At 39.7% G+C, this 27,436-nt stretch overlaps 1 protein-coding gene across 6 annotated transcripts in view; it reads right to left on the minus strand.

Annotated features, from left to right (window-relative positions):
* The window catches only part of ehbp1 (EH domain binding protein 1), a 161,797-nt gene that overhangs the window by 123,125 nt on the left and 11,236 nt on the right, over positions 1-27,436 (minus strand). For all 6 annotated transcript variants that reach the window (XM_077612511.1, XM_077612513.1, XM_077612510.1 and 3 more), the window contains exons 3-5: positions 27,064-27,121; positions 24,649-24,744; positions 24,208-24,261 (exon numbers count right to left, since the gene is read on the minus strand). In XM_077612511.1, coding sequence (XP_077468637.1) covers positions 24,208-24,261; positions 24,649-24,744; positions 27,064-27,121 — 208 coding nt within the window. The remainder of the gene's footprint in view (positions 1-24,207; positions 24,262-24,648; positions 24,745-27,063; positions 27,122-27,436) is intronic.

Raw genomic sequence — 27,436 nt, forward strand, 5'->3', positions numbered from 1 at the left:
AATGTAAAAAAAAAAAAGTATGACAATTTAAATTAAACTGTTATCATGTTTTAACATTAATTGAAATATCGTGTTTTTGCAAACTACTGAAAAAGAACAGCATAATGGAAAATAAGTTAATCTTTGTGTTTGGGTCCTTCTATGTGCGTTTTACAGTCAGTAATTCCGCGATGTGTCACGCTGAAGTCACACATGCATGTTGTGGAATGTGTAAATGTCTGTCGGTCCTTTTGGAGACCGCTACAACATGGGTTATTTCGCCGAATACGAACTAATAAACTTCTGCCAGTGTCTGGTTTTCTTATTAAAAGTTTATTCCAAATTGCCATCCATTTTACGCTTAAGCCGAGCAGACATATTGATAACACTTACCAGTGCTGTGTATGCCTACTTCTTTAGAATAACCCTGGAAATAATAGCATTTATTTCAAAACAAAAGACTGGTGGTTTAGTCAGCCTTAATAATACTTACTTCCCTTAAGAAAAAAAACTAAAACTAAAATGTTAAAGCGATAGAGGCTACCTATGCAATCAATTCCCAATCAATTACCACTCTGAAGTCGCAAAAGACGAATCATTTGTCAGAACTTATAACTCGGATGATTCACAATGTACTCGTGTTACCGAATTCATCCGGTTTACAGTCCAGTTAAAATCAAATGCTAATCTAGGATGCAGAAGCCGTAGCGATGGTGTGAATTTTGAGGCATTTCAATTGGAAATTTGGTACTTTTCTAAAACAGTTGCTTCAAAAAAATGTAAGTGACAATTATTTTTTCCCGGAGTTTAGGGAGGTGGGCCGGAGTCCCGGAGTTTGTGTTTCTTGTCCAGGTAAACTCTGGAAATTTCGGAGAAGTTGGCAGGCAGATCTGCATTTAGACTAGAAGGGCTGCCAGCCAAACTGATTCCATGCCAATCCTCCTCAATGGCAGTCAGTGAGTTAGTCTTCAATCCTTTTTTTTTAAGTATAATTGGAAAACATGACTGAAAGAACATGAGATCTGAACCAGATTTTTTTTTAACTTATGTTAAAGCGTATCTTATCACGTTAAAACATTCAATTTATGATCATACATAAAAAATTCAAATTTCAGCAGCTCCTAAACTTTAGCACAATAACATGGGATTTGATTACCATATTTTCACACTTAAAGGGTGCACTTATAAAATCTCAAATCCTCTCCAATATGGGTGGGGCGCCCAATCAGTCGGACAGCCTTGTGTGTGCACTAAATTCCAAATTCTGTATAGGTCGCTGTTGGACTCGGACTGACTGGGTGCATTTCTTACCTACACGCTATTTGTAAACAGTCATCTCTCCCCATTTCGCGGCTCGAAAGTTTACGACTTCACTGCTAATGTGAGTACACATTATGTCAATAAAGCACAATAAAACTAAGTTTTGCATCTCCTGTCTTTTTTAAAACATAGTGCATACACTGCATGCTAGCCTACCATATGTTGGGTCCATTTGGGCGGAGGGCCTTGTGTATGAGTTAAATACAGAAATTGCACCCGCAACTGAGAGCGCCCTTTATGTCGATGCGCCCTATCGGTGTTAAAATACGGTACATTAAAACAAAATCTATTGTTTGCACATGAAACTTATCAGGTTGAAAGATTAACACATTTTATTGGTAAAATGTGACAAAGTCACCAATTTCGTCACACGGAGTTTCTGGGTGTGATGACAAGTAGGCTTTTTTGTGTTGTTGATAATGACGACAGGGCCTATGTCCGATTATTATTAAGTCAACATTTAACATGAAATTGATATCAAAACGTATATGAAAATGTAAACTATCGTGCTAAGATGTAATCACATTACAAAATGAATTTTATCTTAAAATGGGAAATTTATCTTGAATAAATATAAAAATATATATAAATATAAATAAAATGTGAAACTTAAGCTAAAATTTCACACATCATAACAAGGTGAAAACTGCAAACTCCTCCCAGTCAAATTGTATTGAATGTCTTTTACTGTCAATGGCACTGCCAATGAGTTAAGCAGAATCCAGCAAATATGGAACACCCTTAGACTGTGCCATGACATCTATTTCAAGTTGAATTGTGAAAACTGATCCATTTGCCCATATTTTTCAGTTGTCTGTGCGAGATCACCATAAACACCATCTTATAACCACTGCGAATGGAGCCCAAAGGAGGATCCTTGTGTGCAAACAAAGTTGAAGCGTCGCTTAGGCACGACGTGGAATGGAGAGCCCATATACATTTACATGAACGCGGGGGTTCGATAACGCGGTGATAGCATCCTGTAACATTTCCCCAGACGTCTTCACACATGCACATCTCGGAAAGATCTGGCCGTGTCAAGAAAACTCAATCTGGCACCTTATCACCAAGGTCCTCGGGGGATTTAGTCAAATGCACACATACATAAAGAGGGAGGGGGACAGTAGTAGAGAAGTTGATTATGTTAATGCAGGGTTGGCGAACAACTTAGACACAAAAAGCAAACATTTTAAACTGTGAGAGTCAAAGAGCCACTTACATCAGAAGGCATAAAAATGTATTATTTGTTTTTAATGGGCCCTGATTAATTTGAGTGTTTTAAGAGAGAATAAAAATAAGAGAAACATGAAACAAGGCTAAAGAGCCACAGTACATACAAAATATGCTAAGAAGCAAAGAGCCACATTCATTTTGCCCGGGAGCCGCATGGCGCTCGAGAGCTGCGTGTTTCCCACCGCTGTGTTAGTGCTTCATAGTGTTCATAAGGCAGTATAATCTTGCTTTTTGGTAAGAAATTTCTTTGCATTTTATCTCCCCATTTTCTGTTGATAAATTTCCATTTTTTTAAACATTTGTATTTCTTTTGTTTTAAATGGCAGTATTTTGAATATCATGTAGCAAAACATAAGCTGTGCAGAAGTTGAAAGTTTAATTCTAACACTACATAAATATTAACATAAATTTACCATCACTGCCACTTGCTTGCCACACTTCTAACATTCAATATTTGAAACAGACCCAATTATAAATATACCAACTCAATAACAAAACAAATAAATAAAACCTAGAAAAATATCATGTAAATTACTCAACAAAAATAAATATGGCTTACAAATTAGGGCCTTTTTTAATATACATGATTCAGGAAAAAGAAAAAACACCTGTACTGTTTATTTAGTTTGCTGGGTCTGATTGTGCGTGTACCTTGGCCATGGCCGAGAAGCACAAACAGCAACAGAGTAGTTAGAGTATTAACAGAAGTCCACATCTGAGTTTGTTGCTCTACTTGTTTTTGACAGCATACTAATAGAAAATGCCTGTTGGTGTTGTAATTCTTTTTAAGGGTTTTTCTGTTAGAGTATTTGTAATTTTCTTTATTATCGTGTATTTTGGTTTTGCAGTTTCCCTCAACTTGAGTGTAAAAATATTGGGGGTTTTATCAGGGATTGCTCATTATTTACCAAACTTGAGTCATGCTACATTTCCATCACATTTCCTCGATTCAATCATTCACAGCTGATAATCAAAATTGACTTCAGTCTCATAGCTTGAATAATATTTCAATGGCAAATTGTCGGCAACCAACCAAAAGGCTTTTGCATGATCTGGAGAAGAAAGCAATACATCTTCAGCCAGATCTGTTTAACATAGTAAAGAGGAGCACTTTTCTTTTCCCTTTTTTTTTATCTTGCCATTGAATTTGGCAGGGATCGACGCTCTCAAGACTTCCCGCCCACCCAAAAGGATTATGAAAAGCCGGCCTCTCTCAAGGAAGGGAATAGTCAAAGCTGTTTAGGAACCTCAAAACATTCATGGAAAAAAAAACTTTGAGGACATAAAGAAAAGTCACCTCCCTGCGACTGATCAGGTGGTGTGGGACTGCCTTGGTGGGCTGTGCGGTATCTACTAATGCCTTGCATCGCATGATCACGTTTCAGCGCTGTTGACGGCAATAGATGTCCAATTCATTTGACCGGGGGGGTTTGCAGCTATCCTCCCAGTTCAAATTAAATGGACGTCTTCCGCTGTACATGTCAGGAAATGAGTGAGCACTACATGTTCCCTTTCCATTTTATGTTGATACATCTTCCTTTTACATTTCTCCCCACACCCATCACGCCTTTCATTTCCCACCTGCGGCAGGAAAAAATGGAATATAGAAAAGTACAGAAGAAAATTGGCCACTTGACATTTTGGTGCTGACATTTGAGCCTCGTTGGCAAAGACGTGGCAATGTATCCAAAGAACGTCCCGTTGGGACAAGAACACGAGAGCTGAGGGGGAGTGGGGTGGAAATTATCTCTCCGTAGATTACACCTAAGCTATTATACTAAGCTAATAGGGCATGTAGATACTTTTATGAATGAATTTGCTAAATGCGGCCAACTCTTAAGATGAAGGGGATTTGCTTAAGATGACAATAGAGACGAGCCGGGGGGAAAATAATCGCCACTAATGGGACTTAAGGATATGCAGATGAATAGGCACAATGAACGACAAACATTTGGTAAGATTTGAACAGGAGTGTCAAAACAATGACAACAGCCTTCTTTTCCCCTGGATAGTGTTTGTGAAACGAATACAAAAAGTTAAAAAGGGCAGAGGTTTAGAGTCTGTGACAATGTGTAAGATGAAAAGCAGGAGGGCATTCATAACAGAGGACAAGAATATGCTTTGGGAAAATAAATCATATGAATGGTTGGCGTGTGCATTATGAGGAAAGGGGAGGAGAGGTTGGTGGCTTTATGCTACCCCCTGGTTGCAGCGCCTTGTTAATGCAGCACTTGTGTGGGTAGAGGACACATTCTAGACACATTATGTTTATGGGAAAATATTGAGATTCCATTATAAAAATACCTCTACTCACTAGTTTCATGCTAAAAATACAGGTAGACAGCTATCATTATCCTCTGTGTATTTTTTTATCATCTGCGATTAACAACTGTTTTTAATACAATACTGAGCAACTGAGGAGTTAGTCGCCTCTTAAATGTGATTTCTGTATTAAACTGGCCCCAGTTAGCCAAGGCTCACATAACAGAAGGAACAGCAAAATGCCCATTGAAACAAACCAATAAATGTAGCAAACACATTAATTTCTTTACCTTCAATAGCATTTTAATTAGTTTTAGTCATACCTCTACTTATAAATCCTTCTTGGTTTGAAATTTTCAGGTTACGATTTTTTTTTATATGCAAAAAAGATCCAAGTTACGAAATCGATCAAAAAGTAAATGCATTTCCTAATCCGTTATTTTATTTTGAAAATAATGTCGCAGATGCATTGATTCTCGCTTTAGCACACCAAGCTACACTCTACTGGGCTCTCATTGGGTGTCTCACAACAACCACTGTCCAGGTTTCAAGATTCTCTCGTATGTACTTTTGACCGCCGTTCGGCGTCACAGAGTTCTGACGGTGTTTTTTTTGTTGAGTTTTATCAAGTGTGGATGAAGCAGCTGCTTATGTTTTTATCATCATGCCTCTCAAGAAAATTAAAAAAAAAAATGGTCATCAAGGAGGATAATGATGAGTTGGTCGAGGGGCATAAAAACGAACTCTCGGAAAGAAGGCGGACGAGGAGGAAGGAGCAAGCATTTCAGCAGCAAAAATCAAAGAAATGCTGGAGAAATTTCACGAACTTTCTGTCTCCGTAGAAAAAAAAAACATCCAGAAAAAGTGTTCACTTTGACGATGTTTGTCTGTTGCATTATAGAAACAATTAAAACTCATCAAAGGCAATCGTCTTTGAATAGTTTTTTTAAACGTCGATCCACTAGCACTGCAGAAGGGCAACTTAAATCCAAACAGGTAAGAACCAGTAGCTAATAAAATGGGTGAAAAATTAAATTTCATAGAAAACATAAAACGTTAATGTTTGTTGTTGATTACTGTTGTTGTTTGAATTCTTAATGTTGCGTTTATGAGATGTGTTCATGTGTTCGTGTTTGTGGGCTCTCTCTGTTGCCTACCGTTAACTTCCTCTTGTTCGCCTGCGTTTCAATACGGATAGATTTTGTATGCTTTTTATTCATTTTAAGACATTATTAAATCATTTTCTCTCATTTTTGTGTGTTTCACATCTTTCATACAAAATTGGGACACGTTGACGAATTTTAAAGGGTTTAGTTGGTAGTTGTGTAAGGACCGTGGAACGAATTAGAGAATTTACATATAAAGTCCTGCTCTACTTACGAATTTTTCAAGTTATGAAAAAAGTTCTGGAACCAATTAATTTCGTAAGTAGAGGTACGACTGTACATTGTCCCATAACTGTGTATAAAATACAAAATTATATTTCAAGCCGTGCATTCTATACTTGGGCCTTTAGTAGTGACGTGCTATGACTCAGATATTTTTTAGGCTCACCACTAATTTCAAACACAAAGCTCTATAACAACCATATTAGCTTAATGCAAACTGTGTAAAACGCCAGAGGTAAGCTAAAGGAAATGAGAACGATGTAACATTAACTTGATGGTGTATATAAATATAGCGCATACCCAGACAGTCAGGCTGTCAGCGTCATACAGCGACATCTACAGAATCTTTGGTGCATACAAAAGGCTGATGGCACCCACTTTGGGGAAAATTAGTCTTTTAAGTCCGCCCTATGTGAGTAAATGTGTGCCGCGTTGTGTTTGTATGGTTTATTATTACCTGATACGGGGAATTGCAATCATTAAGAAGGGGAGCAAGAACATAGATGTCCTTTCTAATCAATTTGAAATGCGACTAATGAAATGGAAAAAAACAGGAATTGCAAATTAAGTCACTAGGACCAGCACGCAAATGTTATTAATAACGTTCAATCCACTTGTATATATTCATAAAAATGTTTTGATCCCTATAACTTGTTAGATCAATTCATATCATCATATGATCACTTTGATTTTCAGGCAATCACTTTAAGGCATTTTTTTAAAAGATAGGTTAAATATAGATTGTATAAAATATTAAAGACTATTCCAACATATTCAACAATTTTACACGTTGGCCCCCAAATAAATAAGTCGAATAAATGTGCACAACACAAAACGTAACTCTTCTAAATTATTAAATTTTCCCATACCAAATTATTTTTCTTTCATACTCATCTTGACGTACCTATGAGTAAGGAGGGGTTAGGTGGTTTACAGGACTGTTATACGCCAGCTGGCCCCAGATCGATCCACAGATGCTCCCCTGGTGGGGGGGCAGGGGTTAGGGCAGCAGGGGTGCCCAGGAGGTCCCGCTGAACACCCTCTGCCCCAAAATGCCAATGGGACAGGCCAGGGAAGGTGGGCGGGGGTAGAAAAAGAATGGGCGGCAGGTCCCTTTGTGACTGGTACTGTGGATTAATTAGACTGAGTGCTAAGCAGGAACTAGCTTCTTTGTGAAGACGTATGTTGACTAATCAACTAATGGCTTTATAACTCAGTCCAAAGTCAATTGCTTCCTAATATGAACCAACAAGGCCCCACATTGATCCTTTAGGTACATTTTCAATACCAGCTGGAAAAAAAAATCCCAGTATCTCTCATTACAGATTACTGCAAAAAAATGTTTAGTTAAAAGAACTCAGCGGCCAAGTATATCGCTTAGGAAGACGATGGCAGCTTGATACGTCACAAGGCTGTCCGGAAGTGATGAACCGCATCTCGCTGATGATTATCAGACTTAAGCCTTGCCGCCGCCGCCGCAGAAACAAAAACAATCCCAAGCAGGGAGGCGACAGGCAAAGGACAATCTGAGGTCGCCGGGATTCTAACTGTCAACAGAATGTGCTGTTAAAATTCCAGGTAAAGCTGGGACATTAAAGGGAAAAAAACAGAGAAAATACAGGGTTTCTACAGATTTGATCAAGTGAACTTTAAGAATTTTTACGTACTTTTTAAACCACTGAAAATAAAATTTAATGTCAATTTCCAGGCAAATTACTTGCCAAACCAGGTATATCTATATATTCAACGACTCCAACAATTTCAAAATAAACCCAAACACAATTTCATGCAATACAGCGTCGTATACAATTTGGGGAATTTAAGAACTACGAAAGCAAATACCAATGATTTTTAACACTTTCAGGATTTGTACATTTAAAATTTTCTGACTTTTTAAGCCCCAGGGGGGCCCCATTTATTAATTTTATGACTGTTTAATGCAATTTGGACTTAATTTAATACCCAAGCTTCGCAGACTGTTCATTACCATTAGAAGAAGGCCAGGTACATTTTTGAATATTTAGGAAAAATAGAAAATAAAAAAGTGAACATTTTTGCAATTTTATGTTAACATTAATATGGGCTGAAACTTTGTGGCAACCGCTTTAGGACAAAGTTTAGTTGGAAGGACCCTCTGGCTAACACTGAGGACAATGAACACCCAAATCCAATCGAACTGGGAGAGCTGGAAGCGACACAATTCAAACTGGTTTTATGCCTATCACAGTCAGTGGCATAGACACATGATCATTTACTGCCAGCCCTCATAATTCAAATGGAATGGACATCTATTTAGATATAACAATAAACTCAATTTGGATTTCAGGTTAACCTCAAGGGATCACCGATTAGGCCCGCCACCCCAAATCAACTGCATATGCCTGGAGTCAGCAGTCAGCAGATTGTAGTTGAGTGTTGGTGATAATGGTGTGGGGGTACCATCACATTCCGCCTCAAGGTCACAGTTATTGGAAATAGAGACATCCGATGTGCTCGCATCTTTTTTTATTGCAGCCACAATGGAGCGATTGCTCTGCGATTCTGCTGATAAGTGATAAAGTGCCAGCTTTACATATCACCTATGAATACAGAACTGTGTTACCCATACATGGGGATTGTGGCCAATTTATACACTACTATATACATGGATTTTATTTTCTGCCTAATCTGTGTGTTTTGGCATGTGTGTAAAAGGCAAAAGTGGAGAGGGTTCTGAGTGAATGTTCATGCACCTTTGAAACCAATGTGTCCAGTCCATTTGAACTGTGAGGAAAGAAGCAAATGATCATTGCGTCCATTCACTGTTTAACTAGATTGAATGTTCATCTCAGTCAATGGCAGCCAGAAGTTTTCCGGATCAGTAAATGAGATTTTAGCAACGATTCACAGGCTTGCAAAAGTGAGTTTAAGCCATGTTGAGTTCCCCCTACGTTAATCAAGATGAAGAACATAAGTCGTTGGACCTCCATCTAACTTACGAGCCTAAAATTGCATTTTTAGACAAAAAAAATAGGGTTTTCATTATTGGGTGGATCCACTCATGATTGAAATCCGCTGAGAGAAACTATTTTCAGGGGCTGCAATTCCTCCTAATAATAAAAAAAGCACCTCAACGGTTCCCTTATACTAAGAGTCAACAGAAAAGTGAGAAGCAAAAGCAAACAGCAAAACAAAGGAGAGCGGAGGGCACACAGGAGGAGCGATTAGTCTCCAAGAGTCGGATTAGTCTTTTAAAAACAGCAGACTACAGCAGCTGTGTTTTTTTTGTTTGTTTGTTTGTGTTTTTAAGGGTGGTAAACTGTCCAAACATGAGAGGTACGGACCTCTTTACATATTGTTTCATTAATGTACCAAACAAAACACTGAGCATCACTATAAAAATTCCACTGACTGAACCGATAGCATGTTATATGCATGCCCTTTCATGCATTCTTCTATTCCTTGACTTGCAGACCCACCTCCCCTCCAAGATACTACTTAAGAAGCCAAGACATTCTTTGCTTGACTTCAAACCCCCATTTTGTGTCGGAAAGCTTCATAAATACAATGTCACAAGAAAGGGTGTATGAAATTCTCAGTCTTTTATGAAATTAACTCAGTGAATATTTGTGAAATTGAAATTTGCATCCAACCCATAAAATATTTTTAAGGATCAGGTAACAATCAGGTTGTCTTCAATCATAATCCCGTCCCAAGAAACCTTGAAAAAGCTGAGACGAGGATGTGAAATAGAAAAGTTTTGACCTGTGAGTTGATGTTGAACTTGTAACCAATCATCCGACCTGTTGTTGGAACCCATTAAATTAAATGTCTATACCTTTTACGCCCAGAACTTTGCAGATAGTGGTTAAGAGTTATTAAGACACAATTGTTTGTGTATTTTTGTTGGTTTGATTGTAGATTATTCTACCAAGCAATCATCCAGCATGTTTTCGTTCAACAAATGAGCCTACAACATATTTAAGATAGCAAAAAAATCTTAGGGCTGCTACCAACACCACACACACACACACCATCTTCGAACGTTGTACCCCTGCCTCGTCTTATCGGCATGTCCAGAGTGCCCTTCTCTCTCCCACTCTACGGGTCTTTCTTTTTGGGTGGCCCCCGGTGTGCCCCCTAACACACGCTCAGACCCGGCTTGTGCACTTCAGACGGGGGGCTAATGGGAAAATAAATTACCAGCCAACAAAAAGCCCTAGCTCGGCACTTCTGCTGGGTGGAAAGCGTGGAGTACGTTTGGGGGAGGGGAGGAAGGTGGGTCGGGGGAGACAGAGTGGTCAGGAAATGGGAAGAGGGCTAAAAGACAGAGAGGTGGATATCAAGGGGAGGAGAAAGGAGAAAAAGATGAGGGAAAACGAAGGAAAGGGAAATGTGGCAAAACGGGAGACAGGCGAGAAAGGTCGACGGGATTATAGCTGGGAGTTTATCCCCGCTCTATGAAGTGCCTGCTCATCATTTTCCCGCAATTTCACCATCTCTCACCACCATCAAGGCGCAAAATGCCAATAACATTACCACACAGCCACAGTATAAATGGCCACTGAGCTAACAAGCCCAGTACCGTATCTGAGATTGATTATTTATCGTGGATGGATAACAAACCTCGAATATCAAGACAGCTGATTACAGCATTTATCTCAATTGAGAAAAATGCCTATCACATTGAGGAATGAGGTCAGACAGTTGATGCTAAAATTCAATTGATGATTGACTAAATCTGAAGACTACCGTGACCAGAGATTAACTACCAGCACTCTAGTAACTCAAATAACGCTAATTGGCTGGCCAAATAGATGGAATTCCTGATTGGAACATAACCTTACACTAAGATCCTCTCTCTTCGTGTCCTCCCCTTTCACTTCATCCCAGAAGGAATGCCATCAAGATTGTTACCACTACAATTACAATGGTCCATCCAACAGTCATTTGACAGATTAAGATTGTGAGGGGTGGATTTTTTCTGTAGAAAAACACACACCAAAATTTACCTCCCTCACCAAACACGCGGTGGTTGCGAGGGCCCGGGTAGTAATATGGTATACTTGCCCCCTCCTTTGTTAGTTCCATAACGCCCTCCTCCACCCTACATACATCCCTAAGATTTAGTGTTGTGTTTTTAGCGATAACTAACTTTTGATTGATGTGGATGCTTGGCCACGTTGCATGCATCCATAGATTATTGAACCAGGAATTTTTTCACTTTAGATAGATAGATAGATAGATGCCAATACATGGTTCCCCCCAATTGATGTCCTACTGCATTGTGAAGTTATTTAACTACTTGCAGGAAGCGACTGCTAAGAGCATACAATGCAAGGTATAAGTTTAACATGGGAGACTTGAGGGCTCTTTGTGTTATTTTCCACCAATGACTTTTTGCTAATGTAAACCAGCTGTGTCTAATGACTACCTCCTGCTAAATCTGCAATAAGCTTCTCCATATCCACTGGCTTCTCACTTTAAGGGTGTGTTTGTTTAAAGCGTTTTTGAGATGTGGCGGCACTATGATAGGGCTCTAATCCAGAGCAAAGCTGATTTGTTTAAAGTGCATGTGTGTGTGTCTGTGTGTTGGGAGGGAATGGGGTGGTTTGGAGATGGCCTGTAACAAGAAACAATTGCCCCAAGTGTGAGTCTGTCTCTCTGGCGGCCCTGCTCTATGACAAAGGTGTACTCTCCATGCTAAGTGACAAATCTGCAGAGACAAAGAGCATTAGCGGGGGCCGTGCTCTGCTCCACTGCCTCCGATTGTGGCCCAGTCAAAGAGAATCTAATATGGATTTTAAGAAAAGGAGAGGCAGAGATTAGAATGAAAGAGAAACAATGAACACCTTCCACTGGGGGAGAATTAGCCAAGGGATTGGATAAGGAGCCAGTGCGCCTCAGTGTGTGAGGGTCTGTGTGTGTATGGGGTTTTTCTTTGAGAGTTTTTTCTATTTCCAAAGAACAAAAAGGTTTCTCTCAGTTTTGTTTATATACAGACAAAAGCTTGAAGAGTTTGTGGTACATAAAAGAAGAGCCATTACGAATTTTATCAAGTCCGACTTACAAATTGTAACAACTCGCTTCTGTGTCAACCAAAATTGACATCAATGCAAATGTGTTTCTTTAATTTGTATCCTTTTTCAGCCTCTCCTGTTCAGCTGCATAAACAGGAATGAGAATCTGAGTGTCTTCATAGGCTGAAGAGTTTTAATATAGAACATGGGAAATAAATGTAGGTGTAGTAATGGTTGTTTATATTATTGTCATTTGTTTCGTTAGCGCTAGGATTTTTCACATAGTGGAATTTACTCTGTTTTATATTAATGGCTTGGACTATTTTACCTCCAAATATTTATGTATTTATCACTTTGACAGGTGAAGTTAAGGTAGGTTACTGAAAGACATCTGAGCCTTCGCACTAATATGTATTTTTGTATAACAATGGTTGTTTAATTTTTCACTCCAAGTACGACCAAAATCAGGTGGCTTCAATTCTATTAATCAGAAGCAGTCTGACGTTTTATAATGGTACTGCTCCGTGTACATTTAAGTTACCAGCAGATCTAAGCACCACTGATCACTCTCCGAGGAAGACATCAGGCTTCCGAGAGGCTTTTTGACCGCCAACACTACAAAAGAATCCCACCAAACAAGCATCCCTGACTAAGCACTATTCCCCTGATTCTCGTAAGCATAAATTGCCTGATTCTTGTCTAGTGTCAGGCCACCCTAACTTGAATGCCATTTAATTACTCAATTTGACCTAGACTCAAAAACAATCTCTTGACAAGTTTTGACTGTGGTCACGAAAAACAAAATGTAATAACAACGAATAAAGTATCGGAATGGAAATAAGGCATTCTTGGAAAACTGGTTACGGTACGTTTATGAATTATAAGTCTGAACAATTTCAATTTCAATTTTTGTTGCTGCTCCATCTCTTAAGAACATAACTCGTGGCTTAACTATTACAAGCATTTCTTTGATGACTGGAATGTGCCCCTCCTTTAACTCCCCCTCTCTCCCCTCAGTGACACTCAAAGGCCTTCGAGCACGAGTCACCTCAAATTCCTGACCCAGTCACTTCTGGGTGCGGCCCAGAAAAGTACAGCTTTCTATCCCAAACAGAGAAAAGGTCGTTTTATTTTTTTAAGGGGGGCAGTCAGACCTACTGTCAGTGACGAGCTTAGATCGGGCATCGGAGCACATCATAAGACCCTATTCATTGCTACTCAGCAGAACAATCACTTGTCTCCTTGTGCATGTGGCGGCATCCAACTTCTCTATGAATCACACAGGGAGGTTATGCCAAAACAGTCACTAATAAAATCAGGCATCAATTTTAGGTATTATAAGAATTCCATGCAGCCTGAAAAATTGAGAATCTACAACCTTGTTCTCTGCAGCACTCAATTATCAGCAGGTGCGTGAAGGGAGGGTATGCCCAACAAGATGCTAACAACTAAAGCATCTGTTCTGCTTCTTTCGTCACCACAACAACCCACACAACAGCCAAGCGGGTCAAGCTTGTGGATAAACATGGGGATTTGCCAGCTGAAATGTTTTGTGGCAGACAAGGGCTTGTCTCCATCGCAGGCAGCCATCTTAAGACGCGCAGAGGCAAAATAAATAACAGAGATGGTGATAATAACTGCTCCGCTCTTGTCATCCAATCGGTGGACAACGATGGTGTACCTTGTGCAAAAAATTGAGCACCAAAAATAAGTCGACATATATGACAACCACGAGGTAAAAGAGATGACCGATAGCAGAAGAGCCACAAACAACTTAAAATAAAAAGAAACTCATAACCAGGTCTTCAGGTTCCACAAACTACTGTGTTATAAACTACCAAGACAGTGATAAAATTATTATCCACACTTCCATTTCCTGCACTGTTTGTCACATTTCTTATTTAAAGCAGAATGTATGAATTATTTCCATAGTATTTGAGCACACCCTCGATGGAGAGTACATCTCAATTAATGCAAGAATAGTTTATCAATTTCATCAAATTTTATACAATGGTTGCCTGACTTGTACCATGAAACCTAACAACTTTATGAACAATTTAATGAAAATTGCTTGGTGCTAAAGTGATTACACGTCTAATAAAAGCTACCACATCTGGTTTTGCATGACCTCCATGACTTTTAAGGACATCAGCATTTTTTTGAGGCACTGAGTTTCTGACAGATTAAAACATCTATCTTTTAACATTCTACAGGATTGACCTATTATTGGATGGGGAGAGACGCTCCACTCGTCACTCCATAATTCCCCACGTCGTTAACATTTACTCGTGCAGCGTAAGTAAACACACGTGAAGTCAACCGCATCATGTCATTGGCCAGACACAGTGTTAGTGATAGTTTTATCCGTAGTTACTGTTTGTTGTCGCTTGTCTGTGGTAGGTTTCCACTCTCTGAGTTGCATTGCAAAATGGCACAGAAAAAAAGTGTAATGTGTTTATTTTTTTCCAATTCAGGTTGGATTATTTTGTGCGCTGCAAATGTTTGCTGTGCGTGGAGAACACAAAAGTAGCGCGCAATTGCGCACACGTGCAGCTTAGAGGGAACATTTACTGTGGGTAAAATTTGCTTAGGGAGAATTTTGCCTTCTTTTTCCCAAATGCTTTTACGGGATTCTATATAATCATTGCACATTTTTTAATGATTTGATAAGACAATTGCTTTTTTGAATGTCCAAATTAACTAATGATACTGTAAATCATATTTTTTGTGTAGTTTGTTGTTTAAAATGTTTCTGAAAGGAAAGCAAAGGTGTTCTGAAATATCAGTTGGCGTGTTGTCAATTATGTTGTGCATGGTATTTTCACTCTGCTCTGAGATCCGCAACTGCAAGGGTTCATTGTCCTTACTTTTGACATTATTAGCTCACGAGCGATTTTACAATAAATACATGTTCTGTTGCTCCCTAAAGAACGGAAAAAGACTGAGGCTCAATCTTATATTAGTGGAAGTACTGTGCGAAACTTTCCCAGATGTTTGTATTTAAGATTGAATGCCATTTGAACACAAGTTGACATCCTACAGGATTTCCAACGTGTATGAATGAAAGGGAAATGCTATGTTTATTAGACAAATCAGACAGTTTGTGTCTGTGTGTGCCGCGGTGTCTGGTGACATCTGCGCGATGCTGGCTGGGAGTCAGAGCGCAGCAGGCTGCGGGAGCCTCAGACTAAGAAGATGAAAGCCGAGGTCAGAACTGGGACCAGTGGGATATACGCAAAAACACCAAACACACAAAAAAGAAACAGACAACTTAAGGACCACTGGACAAATGGGAACACACACACAGGACGCTTTACAAGAGTACAAAACAAAATAAAGAGACAACCATACAAAATGAGGGGGGCGCAATAGACCGAACAAACATTCTGTTTTAAAAAGAGAAGGGGAGGCCCATTGTCACAATCTAGTTTGATTAGTTTATGTTGCAAAAAGCCCAAGACACAACCACAATGTAGCTTCTTTCAAGGAAAAATTTAAAATGGCACTTAAGTAATTTTCTTATATTTTGAAGTGTTTCATGCATAAGATAAGCAAAGATAGATACAAATTGGACTCTACCCTGGCTGAATTATGATATCTTAGTTGTATTTATTTGTTTGAAATCTCGTTTTCAAGTTCAATTGTTGTTTAAAATGTAGTTTTTGGAATTAGTCAGGGTGTGATGTCATAACATAGCTTATGATGCAAGTACCTCCCCTCTTCTTTCTTCCTCCACACCCCTAATACTGGCAACACTGAACACCGAGAAGAGCTCTCGCAAGGTTGCCACTTCTTGGTTCATTAATATGCTACCTTAAACATAAAGTAGACCTGAGCGATAAAACGATAACCATAATTATCATAAAATATTTTTTGTGAACAATAATAATTAAAAACTTTCGATACATTCAAATTACACCACCCGAACACAACAAAGGGGGGCAGTGATGCGATGTGAACGCAAGTTCCAGACCAATGCTCAGTAGACAAAAAAAAAGAAACAAACAGCTATAGCATGGTTAGCTATAGAGCAGCTAACACAGAGCATGAAAGCAAAAGGACTATAACGCAGCCAAAATGAGAAATTATGAGATGCAGGACAACACCGAGCCGACCCACTAAAAGATCCAACTGAAGTCTCCCTGTCGTTTTTTTTAATGCCTTTAAAATACCTGTGCACAAACGGCAGCCTTATTGAAAATGCCCTTAGACTTCAGCACACCCTGTGAGCCTTTAAATATACATTTATTTTTACATTTGTTAAATATATTCATTTGAAAAAAAAAAGAATGGAAAAAACTGTTAATATGCTCGATTGCCATCATCCTCGGTTAAAACAGATTCAGACATTAGTTACCCCAGGAGCATGTGAATACTGATGCGGTTCTATCCCAAGCCGAAAAAACATCAGGGACTGCCGGGAAGAGACCATTCCAACATTTAACATCGTTGGGAGGCAGGACAAGCAGCTTTCAATCAGTAATGGCCACGGAGGCCTTTTGTAACACATAGTGCCCGTCGACTGCGCTGCTCGGATCAATACATTCGCAAAAAGACAAGATTAGAAAAAACTGTTTCAATGTTTATTTTAACTGTACAGGGTGTAGACAACTGTGTGCCCCAGTCCACAGGCAAGGTTCGAGTGTTACATGCTGCCCATGAAAAACGAGAGACAGAGAGAAAGTGTGCAAGAGAAAGTAGATGATGGTTCAAAGTTACACTAATGGTCAATATTCATCAACAAATAACATTAAACAGTAGAACATGTCACACACTGTGCGGCACGACAAGCAGAAATTCTGGCACAACAAACTTCCTGCAACGTGGTCATCAGGCATCCAAGAAGCCAGATCGGCAGTCACTATAAGTCATTAAATGAGGGATCATGCCCCAACCCTTTAAAAAGCAGGCAATGGTCAGCAATTATTCACGATGTGTTTGTCAGGCTACAAACAGGGTGAAATCATTTAGTCCGCACTGGGCATTAGTAACGCAAATACACCAATTCAGGACCAAAATACCTACTACACAACAAGCACCTCGTGGTGGCCCAGCCAGTCTGCAGACCAGCCATGTGATAGAGGTGGTGAGGCTTGGATTAGGGGTGCGGTAAGCCTATTAAGGTGATGGGAGGGACCACCCAGCTTCTACAGCCACCTATTACAACCAACGTTGACACACACTCATGACCGGCAAGAAAACGTCTGCCAACATGTAGACACATTTGAATAGTTGTGCCACCAAATTCACTGTGTGTGTTACCCTCATGAGGGGATTTCACCAGGAGGGGGTAAATCAGCAGCATCTGTTGCATCTCCTCAGGGTGATTAATTAAATTAGTTTTCAAAGCACATACACACACACACACACACACACACAAAGACTTGCATGCTTTGAACTACAGCACATGTATTATTTAAAGAGAGCAAACGTGCACAAAAAACTAAAAAACAAATAGAAGGCCTTTTGAGCCCCCCAAAACTACTTAAGAAAGCAGACAAAATAAGCAGAAGGTGAAAACTTTGAAGACGGCATTGGCGCGAGACACTCGAGTGCAAATTAATCCCCATTTGTCGGTCGCAATGCAAAAAGTAGGGAACTTTTGGGATTTCATACTTCATACCAGCTTTTGTCACCTTTGCGTGAATAGCGCAGGGCTGAAATAATTGTGTTTTCCCCTCCCGGAGGCCTGCACGCCGCTCACAAGCCACTGGCCTACGTAATGTGCTCCTCCTGGCACGATGGCGAAAGGATTCCAGTCATGTGTGTATAGGAATGAGATGGTGTGTGTGTTGCTACAAAGTGGGCACCAACAGTGTGCGGCTGTGTGAATTGAAAATGGCTTAGAGTTGGAGCAAAGATGCACGATGGGTGCCTACAGTGTAAAGTCATTCAAAATGGCCGCTAGCTGCACTTTAATTATGTTTATCAAAGTATTTGACAAAGCAAGATTTTGCGGGTTACAGAACATATAGCAATAAACATTTCAATGTTTACAAATAGGAAGAGTTACAATTTGCTACCTGCAACTTCACCTTAGGCTACTTTCAGATCGCAAGAGTGAATGCACAAACCCAGTTTTTGTCATACCTTATTGTTTTTTTGTTGGCTGTACAACCACCATTTTCATTTTCTGTACCTAATGTCCCTAAGAACAACAAGACTCGTCACAAAAAGCGCTAAGAAAAAGTGACCATATGCATAAAAATACATCACAAGCAGCCTAAACATTCAACTCATTGCAGACGACCATGTTATCCAAAATGCGCTAAGAAAAAGTGACCTGCATATGCATAAAAATACATCACAAGCAGCCTAAACATTCAACTCATTGCAGACGACCATGTTATCCAACCCCGATCTCTTAACTGATTGGAGTGTTTGGCCTCCCTAAACCTAGCTTTACTTCTTTTTTTTTTTTCTCTGCCAGTGGAGCAGGTTCTTCTTCCCCCTCAAAAGTCACGCCAGAAATACTTTCAAACACTGACTGTTTATGACTGCTCAGGCCAGTCTCTAGTCGGAAAGACCAAGTCAAGTCAGGCGTCATGTTCGAATCCCTCAAGTCACCTGCTTCATTCCCCTTAAATATGTATTAGCTGTAACTCTTTTGCTATTCATTTCACTTGATGCTGAGCAATACAACATGATGTTATCGTTGCTTGAATTCTGAATTTGGGTCACTGGGCAGTTCTAAAAACAAATCGTATTTTAAATGATCAGATTCCATGAAACTCATCATGAAAGATTTGCACTTGAGCCAGTTAAAGGCAAAAATATCCACTTCAAGCAACGCTCAAGGAACTTCTGACAATCACGTAACTTATTCAGTTCAAATGGCCAGGACGACTTCTTTCTTTCAATGACAACCAATGCCCTAATACAACGCAAAAGATTAAGTTGATAATATCAACAACAAAAAATCTATGACTTGTAAAGCAGAAGAGCAGTGTGCATTAATGTATCTCCAACTCTTAAAAGTCACCCGGTCAATATGTTGCGTAAATCCCCATCCACAAAGTTCGATTGCCATCTCCCTTTTTCTTGTTGATATGCAGATTCCTGAACCTGTCCGTCAGCACAATGCCTTCAAATGGAGCCGTCCAATCTTTGCGACCTCGCAATTTGCCCACCTTTTTGATAATGTGCACCTTTTTGAAAAGGGGTGAAAGGCAAGGGTAGCGTGCAATTTAGAGATACTGCCGAAGCGCCACTTATGCGGGCCGCCACCTCTACGTTATGTGCTCCTCTCGGCTCGCTTGATTATGCAATTGGCCTTGGCAGAGGAACAAATAGACAAGAGGGGAAAAAGACAGTGTTTGACACTGCCATTTTCAATGACAAAATACAATCTTAGAGAGTCCAGTAATTCAACAGGGAGGGATTAGCCTTGTGCAAGGTTGGGCCCCCCACCACCAGATTAAGACGAAGCTGGAACGAGGGGATCTTAAATTTCATCATCTCCAGCGTTGGGGCACAATGGCGTATTCTTTGCCTTTCTCCTCCATCGTCTGATGATGGATTGAGGACCTTACCTTTCTTCTCCTCATGGTCATTCACATGTACCTGCCTCCATGTGGAACCACTTAACCTACTGTGTGAATACAGCAGTCTTTAAACTCCCCCCCCAAAAATAAACGGAAGCATATGTACGTATATTACAGTACTTCAGTACACAGACACAAAAAACCTTGCAGTAATAATGAACATTTAATGAAAGTAGGCAACATGTTGGACTAATGAGGGTAGACTACACCCTGGTGGCCAGGTTTTGCAAAGCACTTCTGGGTTCATTTTAAAGGTTTTCTATACTTCAGAGAGTGACAGACTGTTGCATATGACTGAAGAAGACGCAACTCGGATGATGATGCGTGTTTTTTTTTAGTAACTGGAGTAATCTTTAGTTTCTGTGAAAAACGACCGATTTCAATGCAGCATACTGAGCGATGCTGTATGACATATTTCAGTGACAGTGATGGCAATAAACGTTCTATCTACAGTATTAGCTTGAATTTTGCGGATAATGTAGACTACACATGGCTGCAATACAAGAAAAAATGCAAAGTAGGATCACCCCTATTATTGCTACCATACTACATGCTTTTGCAACTATACAAAAATATAAGTACAATTATCAAGAGGTGTATTTATTAATAAATGTTAGTTATAGGCATATGAAGACTGTAGTGTATTGATATCTAAATATAATCTAGAAATAAAAAAAATAATTTGAGTACTGTACTCAGTGAAAATAGTTCCTCTGCAGTTGATTAAAAAAAGCAGGTTATTGGGAGCTTTATTTAAGTCCTCTTCGTTAGATTCAACATGTATTGGATCATCGATGGAATCTTCAGGAGGCATTGCACGGGCAGCATGAGAGTTTTTTGGCGCAAAAGGAAGATGGTCATGGGGCGTTGTGACCGCTGTTTCTTTTTTTGTACAACTATGTCCCAATGTTCGCTTCTTCTTTCTTGATGTAACACATGGTAGATTCATTTATGCCGTAATGGCGTGCATTCTAGTCACTCTTTTAACTCATTCGCTGCCTTTCAAAGTGATAGAAATCTACCGTATTTTCACGCCTATAGGGCGCACTTAAGTCTAAAATTCTCTCTAAAATGGACGGGGCGCCCAATCAGTCGGTGCACCTTGGTTATGCACTTAATACGAAATTTTGTATGACCCCTAACCCCTTGACTGACTGGTTTCATTTCTTGCCGACATGCTACTTATTGCGATCAATCCAGTGGATGCTCACCCTAAAAAAATAACGTCCCCGTGTAGTTCAAGCATAACGGTAAATCCATTCAAAACATCCCAGACGACTGGCAAGGCAGTTGACTTCCGTGTGCTCGTTGCACTTGTAAACCTCAAAAGCACTCTCAATACTCAAAGAAGCAACACATTAAAGCTATAGAGAGGAAAGGCCTGACGGGGTGAACGCTTGGAAAATGGAAAGAAGCCATGGATGGAACACGATAGAACAGCGAGGAGAAACAGCGCTGCGAACGGCTTGGGAGTGATGAATGTCGGATGGCAAACATAGTAGTTCCATAGAAAGACGGGCACACAAGTTATGTGACGATTTGGAATGGATTCTCTGTGCCTCGGCCAAAGTGCCGGCGAGCATTGTAGTTTGAGCTTTTGTCAAAGCTGGAATCACTATTACGAAACCCCATAGCAACAACTCTGACCCTGATAATGAGATGGAAACCAGCATTGTTGGCGAACTCGCCCACTTGGCCGAACCCTTTGTCAGATACAGAAGATGAGGACTTTGACAGATTTGTAGATGTTTGAATGGTTTGACTTATATTATCGCAAATACACAGTACGTCAATAAAACAAAATCAAAGTCTGTTTTGCTCCTGTTGCCCTTCTTGAAACATGCGCTAGCATGTATGCTAACGTGTGTATCATGCTAGCACAACCATTGCATATTCTTCCTCCACGAGGTGATGTGCGCGATGAGAAATCAAATCCGAACAAAACGAGAAAAGGCAAGACATTGTCTGTGCCTTCGGCCAAAGCAGTTTCAGCGTGACTTTTGACTTTTTTATGAACATTTTTTATTTGGATACTTAATGTAAAAAAATGTGATGTACTGAAGCTGCTAAGTGGTGAAGGATGACAGTATTTTGAATCTGAGGGCGAGCAAGGATCATTCGCCAGTTCAAACAGATAGATGTCAATCACCGTGAAAGGCAGCAAATGAGTTAAAAGAGCAACTAGAATGAGGAACGTGATAATCGGGCAGCATTCCACGACTTATTTCTGCACTGTGATGAAAGTGGTCATTAGTCAGGTATGTGGTGAGCAACCTCTCTTTGCTCTGGTCTTCTTGCGCGTCTCCCACGCTCTGACCGCGCAACAGTGGCTGACCTGCTTGTCACATGTGCCTTCTATCAAACGCCAGAAGCCCCTCCAAGCACTTTCTTATGTTGTCCGTTTGATGTGCACAAAGAAAATGACGGGGGAGGCAGAGGGCTCACCGTGCAACTACCGAGCGTTCTTTATGTGCTGCCAACATTGTTGGAAACGTAGCTGAGTAAGGGAACATGTACACCTTTTTCACACAAAATATACTGAATATACCAGTGATCCATCACCATTTTCGTGGCTTCAGTACATCATATTTTTTTATATTAAGCATTAAAAAAAATCATAAAAATGTCAAAATTCACGCTAAAACTCGCAAGCAGAAGACAGGAGATGAAAAATGAAGTCAGGGCATCGCTTCTTCTTCTGTGCTGAAATGGGTGGCACTCAGCACCAAAGAAGCGAAATTTCACAGTACAAAAAGTGACGAAAGTGGTTAGCAGCCTATGGAGTTTTAGTGCAAGTACAAGATAAGAAATTAGTGAGTTATTGAGTGGTGTACGCGTGACTGAGCTGGCTCACCAATACCAGGAGTACTTCGACAATATGTACCATCCTTAAGCAGAAGGATGCTATATAGGATATCAAGCCTTCCAAAGTACTAACCATAATTTCCAAGCTGCACAGTGACATTCATAACGAGATGAGAACGAATTTTGGGGGATTTACGGAGTTTAGGGAGGTTGTCCGGAATCCAAAAGTTTGCGTTGCTTGCCCAGGTAAATTCCAGAAATTTCAGAGAATTTGGCAGCTCTGGTGCTGAGTAATTTATTTTCAGGGTTGTTTTTTTGTAATCTTTTTTTTTATCTCCGGTTTTCTGATTAATTTATTTTGAAAGTGCTTTTTTGAATTAATTTGTTTTCTTTTTTTAGCCTGACAGCCAGTGGAAAAAAATAATTCAAAACAACAAGCAAGCAGCAGTTATCGAGATACTTAGAAGTCTCGCGCGAGCTGAATTTCGCAAATTCTAGACAGGAGGGCACCTGCTCACGTACACACTTGTGTCCATTCAGTGTATTTAGCGCAATCAAGTTTTATTTAGATACAGGGCTAAAACCGTGGGAGAAAGCCCAGTCATTAAGTCACAGTAATGAGATTGAGACTTCCAAGTATCTTGATCACCGCTGCTTGCTTGTATTTTTTAATCTTTTTTTTCTGCTCGGTGGCCAGGCATTAGAAGAAAAAAAAAAAGAATACATTTTTTTTATCAAAAAACAACTTCAAAATAAATGAATGAGAAAAACAGGGATTTAAAAAAAAAAAGAAATTCGGAAGACAGTAATACCTCGATTATTGCGGTTAATGTAGACCAGACATGGCCGCGATAATCGAAAAGTAGGGTCACCCCTATTAAAAAAAATAAAATCTTCAGTGCTGAGCCCTAGTAGCAAGAGTGGCTTCTGGTTTATTTTAGTGTGGCTTTTCCAATTTTTATGAACTTAAAAAAAAAATGATAATCAAAAATATTTTTATTTTTCAGTGCTGAGTCCTAGTAGCAAGCAGAAGACAGTGGAATAGCTTCCGCTTGCGAGTTTCAGCGTGGATTTTTACATTTTTATTAACTTAAAAAGAAATAATAACTAAAAAATTAAAAGAATTTCTCCAGAGAAAAATCCGATGTAGTGAAGCCGTGAAAGTTGAAGCGCGAAATGGCAAGGTATTACTGTACAATCCTGAAAATAAATTACTCAGAAAAAACAAAGATAAAATAATTTAAAAAAGAACCCTCAAAATATAATCAGAAAAACGTTTGGGGGAAAATTCATTGAAAAAACAACCCCCAAAATAAATTAATTTGAAAAACAGTCAGGGTTTTTTTTATTTTTAAAGTGAATGCAATATGCTTCCAAAATAAATCAGCAAAATCCGCCTTTTGTTTGTATTAGCTAATTTATCTGAAATTAACTGCATGAACTTAAATACGCAACATTTTTTGATAGCTCCAAAGCAAGACAAATCTTGCGTCATATACTAAAATGTAACAGCACTTTGTGACCACACGATGGCAGACAATGCATGCCAAGATGAACGAGGACACGCACTAACTTCACATTTAAAAGGGCAACATTCAATAATGAGCTAGTGGTAGTTGTGAGATATTAAAAATGACGATGTCAACAGAGCTAATATGTACACACAAGCTGACTCACGTTTTCAATGACAAACGTCCATTCTTTGTCCTCAAATTCCTCCGCATGAGGGTCCTGCAGAAGGACAAAGGAGAGGATTATTAACGCGTTCACTGCCACTGACCGCAACAGACGTTCAATCCATGTCAGACTGGTAGTGGCGGGGAATAAAGGATCATTCGGTACCCAAAAACTATATAAAATGCACACAAGGATGACTACATTAATGATTTTGTAAAATGGTTTCTTTTCTGACTGAGGCTGGTCACCGATCAATATTGCTTACTGTCAACAAGGGGAGACAATACTCTCACATGCAGACACTAAAAGCCCTCTCAGTTGCTGCTAAGGTCCTAATAGTTTAAGTGGCACTCATTGTTTCATTGCTTACTAGCTAAGTGGCAAGCAACAAAGCTTATGTTCGGCATAAGGTAGACTAAATACAGAAAGACAAAAAGGTACCTTGAAGAGCGTGACTGTGATTTCAATGTTCTCTGGTACGGGCCACACCACCACACCTCTGTAGGGGTTTTTGATGCCAGGCTGCCAGCTGTGAGCCTGCAAGATGAAGTGAAGACAATAAGCATTTACAACAGAAAAATATGACAGGATTGTTCCGAGGGTTGACTAGTCAGAGTACAGTAATACCTTGACATACAAGTGCCCCGACATACGAGCAATTTGAGATACGAGTAAAATTTCGAGCAAATATTTACCTTGAGGATCGAGACAAATTTTGAAATACAAGCATTCGAGACAGCCGCGAGAGGCTGCTTATGAGAACATCATCTCGCCGCAACTCCCTTGTGTAAATGTCTCTGCGAGCGCTTGGCAAAGAGTTGCATTTTTTCTGGGTTTTTTTTCCCGTTAGTCAGTGCAGAATGGTGTACGCGTGGCGGAGCTTGCTCACCAATACGAGAGGAGTATACTACTTCCCGTTGGCAAGTGGTGGTGGTGCGTTATCCTATTGTGAGGACATTTTCGGAATATTTTGAAGCAAACACAAAAGCAAACAACCCTCGATGTTACTTTTAAAAACTGCAGCTAAAAGTCAGGGTGGAGGCAGGGCAAATAGAGCCGGTAGAAGAAAGGTATAAAAATGTAAAACAAAATTAGAATTAAGTTTAGTGTAAGGTTAGATTAAATGTAGTTTCGAGTGTCTGTATCGTAATTTGTCTCGTATCTCGAGATAATTATTTGCTCGAAATTTTACTCGTATCTCGAATTGCTCGTATGTCGGGGTGCTCGTATGTCGAGGTACCACTGTATACTAAAAATGCGTGAAGGCCCTCTAGTGCAGGGATGGCAAACACGCGGCTCCCAGCCTGAATGAATCGGAGCGCTTTGCTTCTTATCATATTTTGGACTGTGGTCCTTCTTCACTTCGCGGCTTCAACATTCGCTGCTTCACTACATCGCAGATTTTTATAGGGGGGGGACATATTTTTTTAAAAGTTAATAAAAGAGAAGAAGAGAGTGGGCGCGCCAAATATCATATATACAGCGCCTAGATTGCTGCTTGCCATTTCCTCTTTTGTCGCGAGTGAATTTTGCCTATTTTTTTGAGTCGCCGTTAAAAATGCCTCCTAAATAGTGCTCAATTGCGGCTTAAATGTATCTACACTGTGACATTCTTTTGTACATAATTCAACTGGTAGGAACTATTTTAATGCTTATGGGCTCCACCGTGCAGTCAGAATGGAGACACAGGAAGTAAATGCACTTCTCTGGAGATGCAAGCGTGTTGTGGGGATCTGTATGCTGCAAATAAATAAAAATAAATTCTCGTGAGGTGAAGAGGTCCGAGGTGTAGCGGCAGGTCTCTCCGCCCAGGTTGCCATGCTGCACATTGCAGCGACCGTTCTTCTCCTCGAAGCACTGCCGCTTTCTTTGGCCACTGGCACGCATGTGCTGTTGTTCACCGCCCGAAGCTCGCATCTTCCGAGGTGCGAAACTGCAATTCTCGTGTGGACGAACAAACCCGGACTCCAAGGAATAAAAAAATGAACCAGCATTATGATGGATTTACTCATAGATAAGGCCTTGAAGCTGGCATGATGATTGGATGTCAACACACTGCATGGAGCCACTTGAGACTGATGATGTCACTGCCATTGAATTTGGCAATTGTCTTGACAGTGTCAAGACAACAACAACAGCAATATTTGCACAAGAAAAATGCCTCTCGAATCTGATGAAGAGGACTTGGAGTAAAGCTCCAATAACCTGTTATTTATTATTTAAATCAAGCAGAGAGGAACTATTTTCACCCAGTACAGTACTTTAACTATTTAGATTTTCTAAATTATAGACTATATTTAAATATTAATAGATTAATGTCTTTGTATATGCCTGCAACTGTGATATTTAATAAATACACTTCTTGATAATTGTACTTTTGTACTTGTATTTTCGTATAGGCGTGAAAACATGTAGTATGGTATGTAGTAATAATAGTGGTGATCCTACTTGATGGTTTTTCGATTATCATGGTCATGTCTGGTCTACATAAACCGCAAAAAACAAGGGATTCGAGTATATACTGTAGCTCTTTGCTTCTGATCATATTTGGTTAATAGTGTGGCTCTTTACCTCGTTTCATGTTTCTCTTATTTCTATTCTCTCTTAAAACACACATAAATTCATCAGGGCCCGTTAAAAACAAATAAAAAATTATATTTAAGAAATAATTTGGCAGACTGGATTTTTTTATGCTCCATCTGACGTAAGGTGTGGCTCTTTGACACAGTTTAAAATTTTGGTTCTTTGTGTCTAACTTGTTCGCTACCCCTGCTCTTGTGGGCAGAAGCACTAACCAGCGGATGGTAACGGCCTCCAAGTTCTAAATTTGTGGTAAATAGCGATAATATTACAAACCTTAGAGGATTTTCGCCGACTCCTGCGGGTCCAAACCACCACCAATTTGTCTGGCTGCCTGGATGGAACACAGGACAATAAAGCGTTGAGTGGGGTAAATAAAAATAAAAAACAATTTAAAAAGCAAAAGTGATTTCGTGATTCGCGTCTTTCAAACCGATTTTTTGAAAAATACCCGGCTTTGAGGGTGACAAAAATCAAGCACAATTTAAAATGTCATTCTCAGATTCTGCAAAATTCCAAACTTTCAGATTTATTTGGCAAAACTTTAAACATCGCTTTCAGATATGACATTTAATGTCTCCTTTTTGCTGAAATTAAGGCAGCATTTATACACCAATGTCACTATTCGATAGGTAGTTTCGATTCTGTG

The sequence above is a fragment of the Stigmatopora argus genome, chromosome 11, assembly GCF_051989625.1.
Source record: "Stigmatopora argus isolate UIUO_Sarg chromosome 11, RoL_Sarg_1.0, whole genome shotgun sequence".
In the NCBI taxonomy this organism is placed as follows: Eukaryota; Metazoa; Chordata; class Actinopteri; order Syngnathiformes; family Syngnathidae; genus Stigmatopora; species Stigmatopora argus.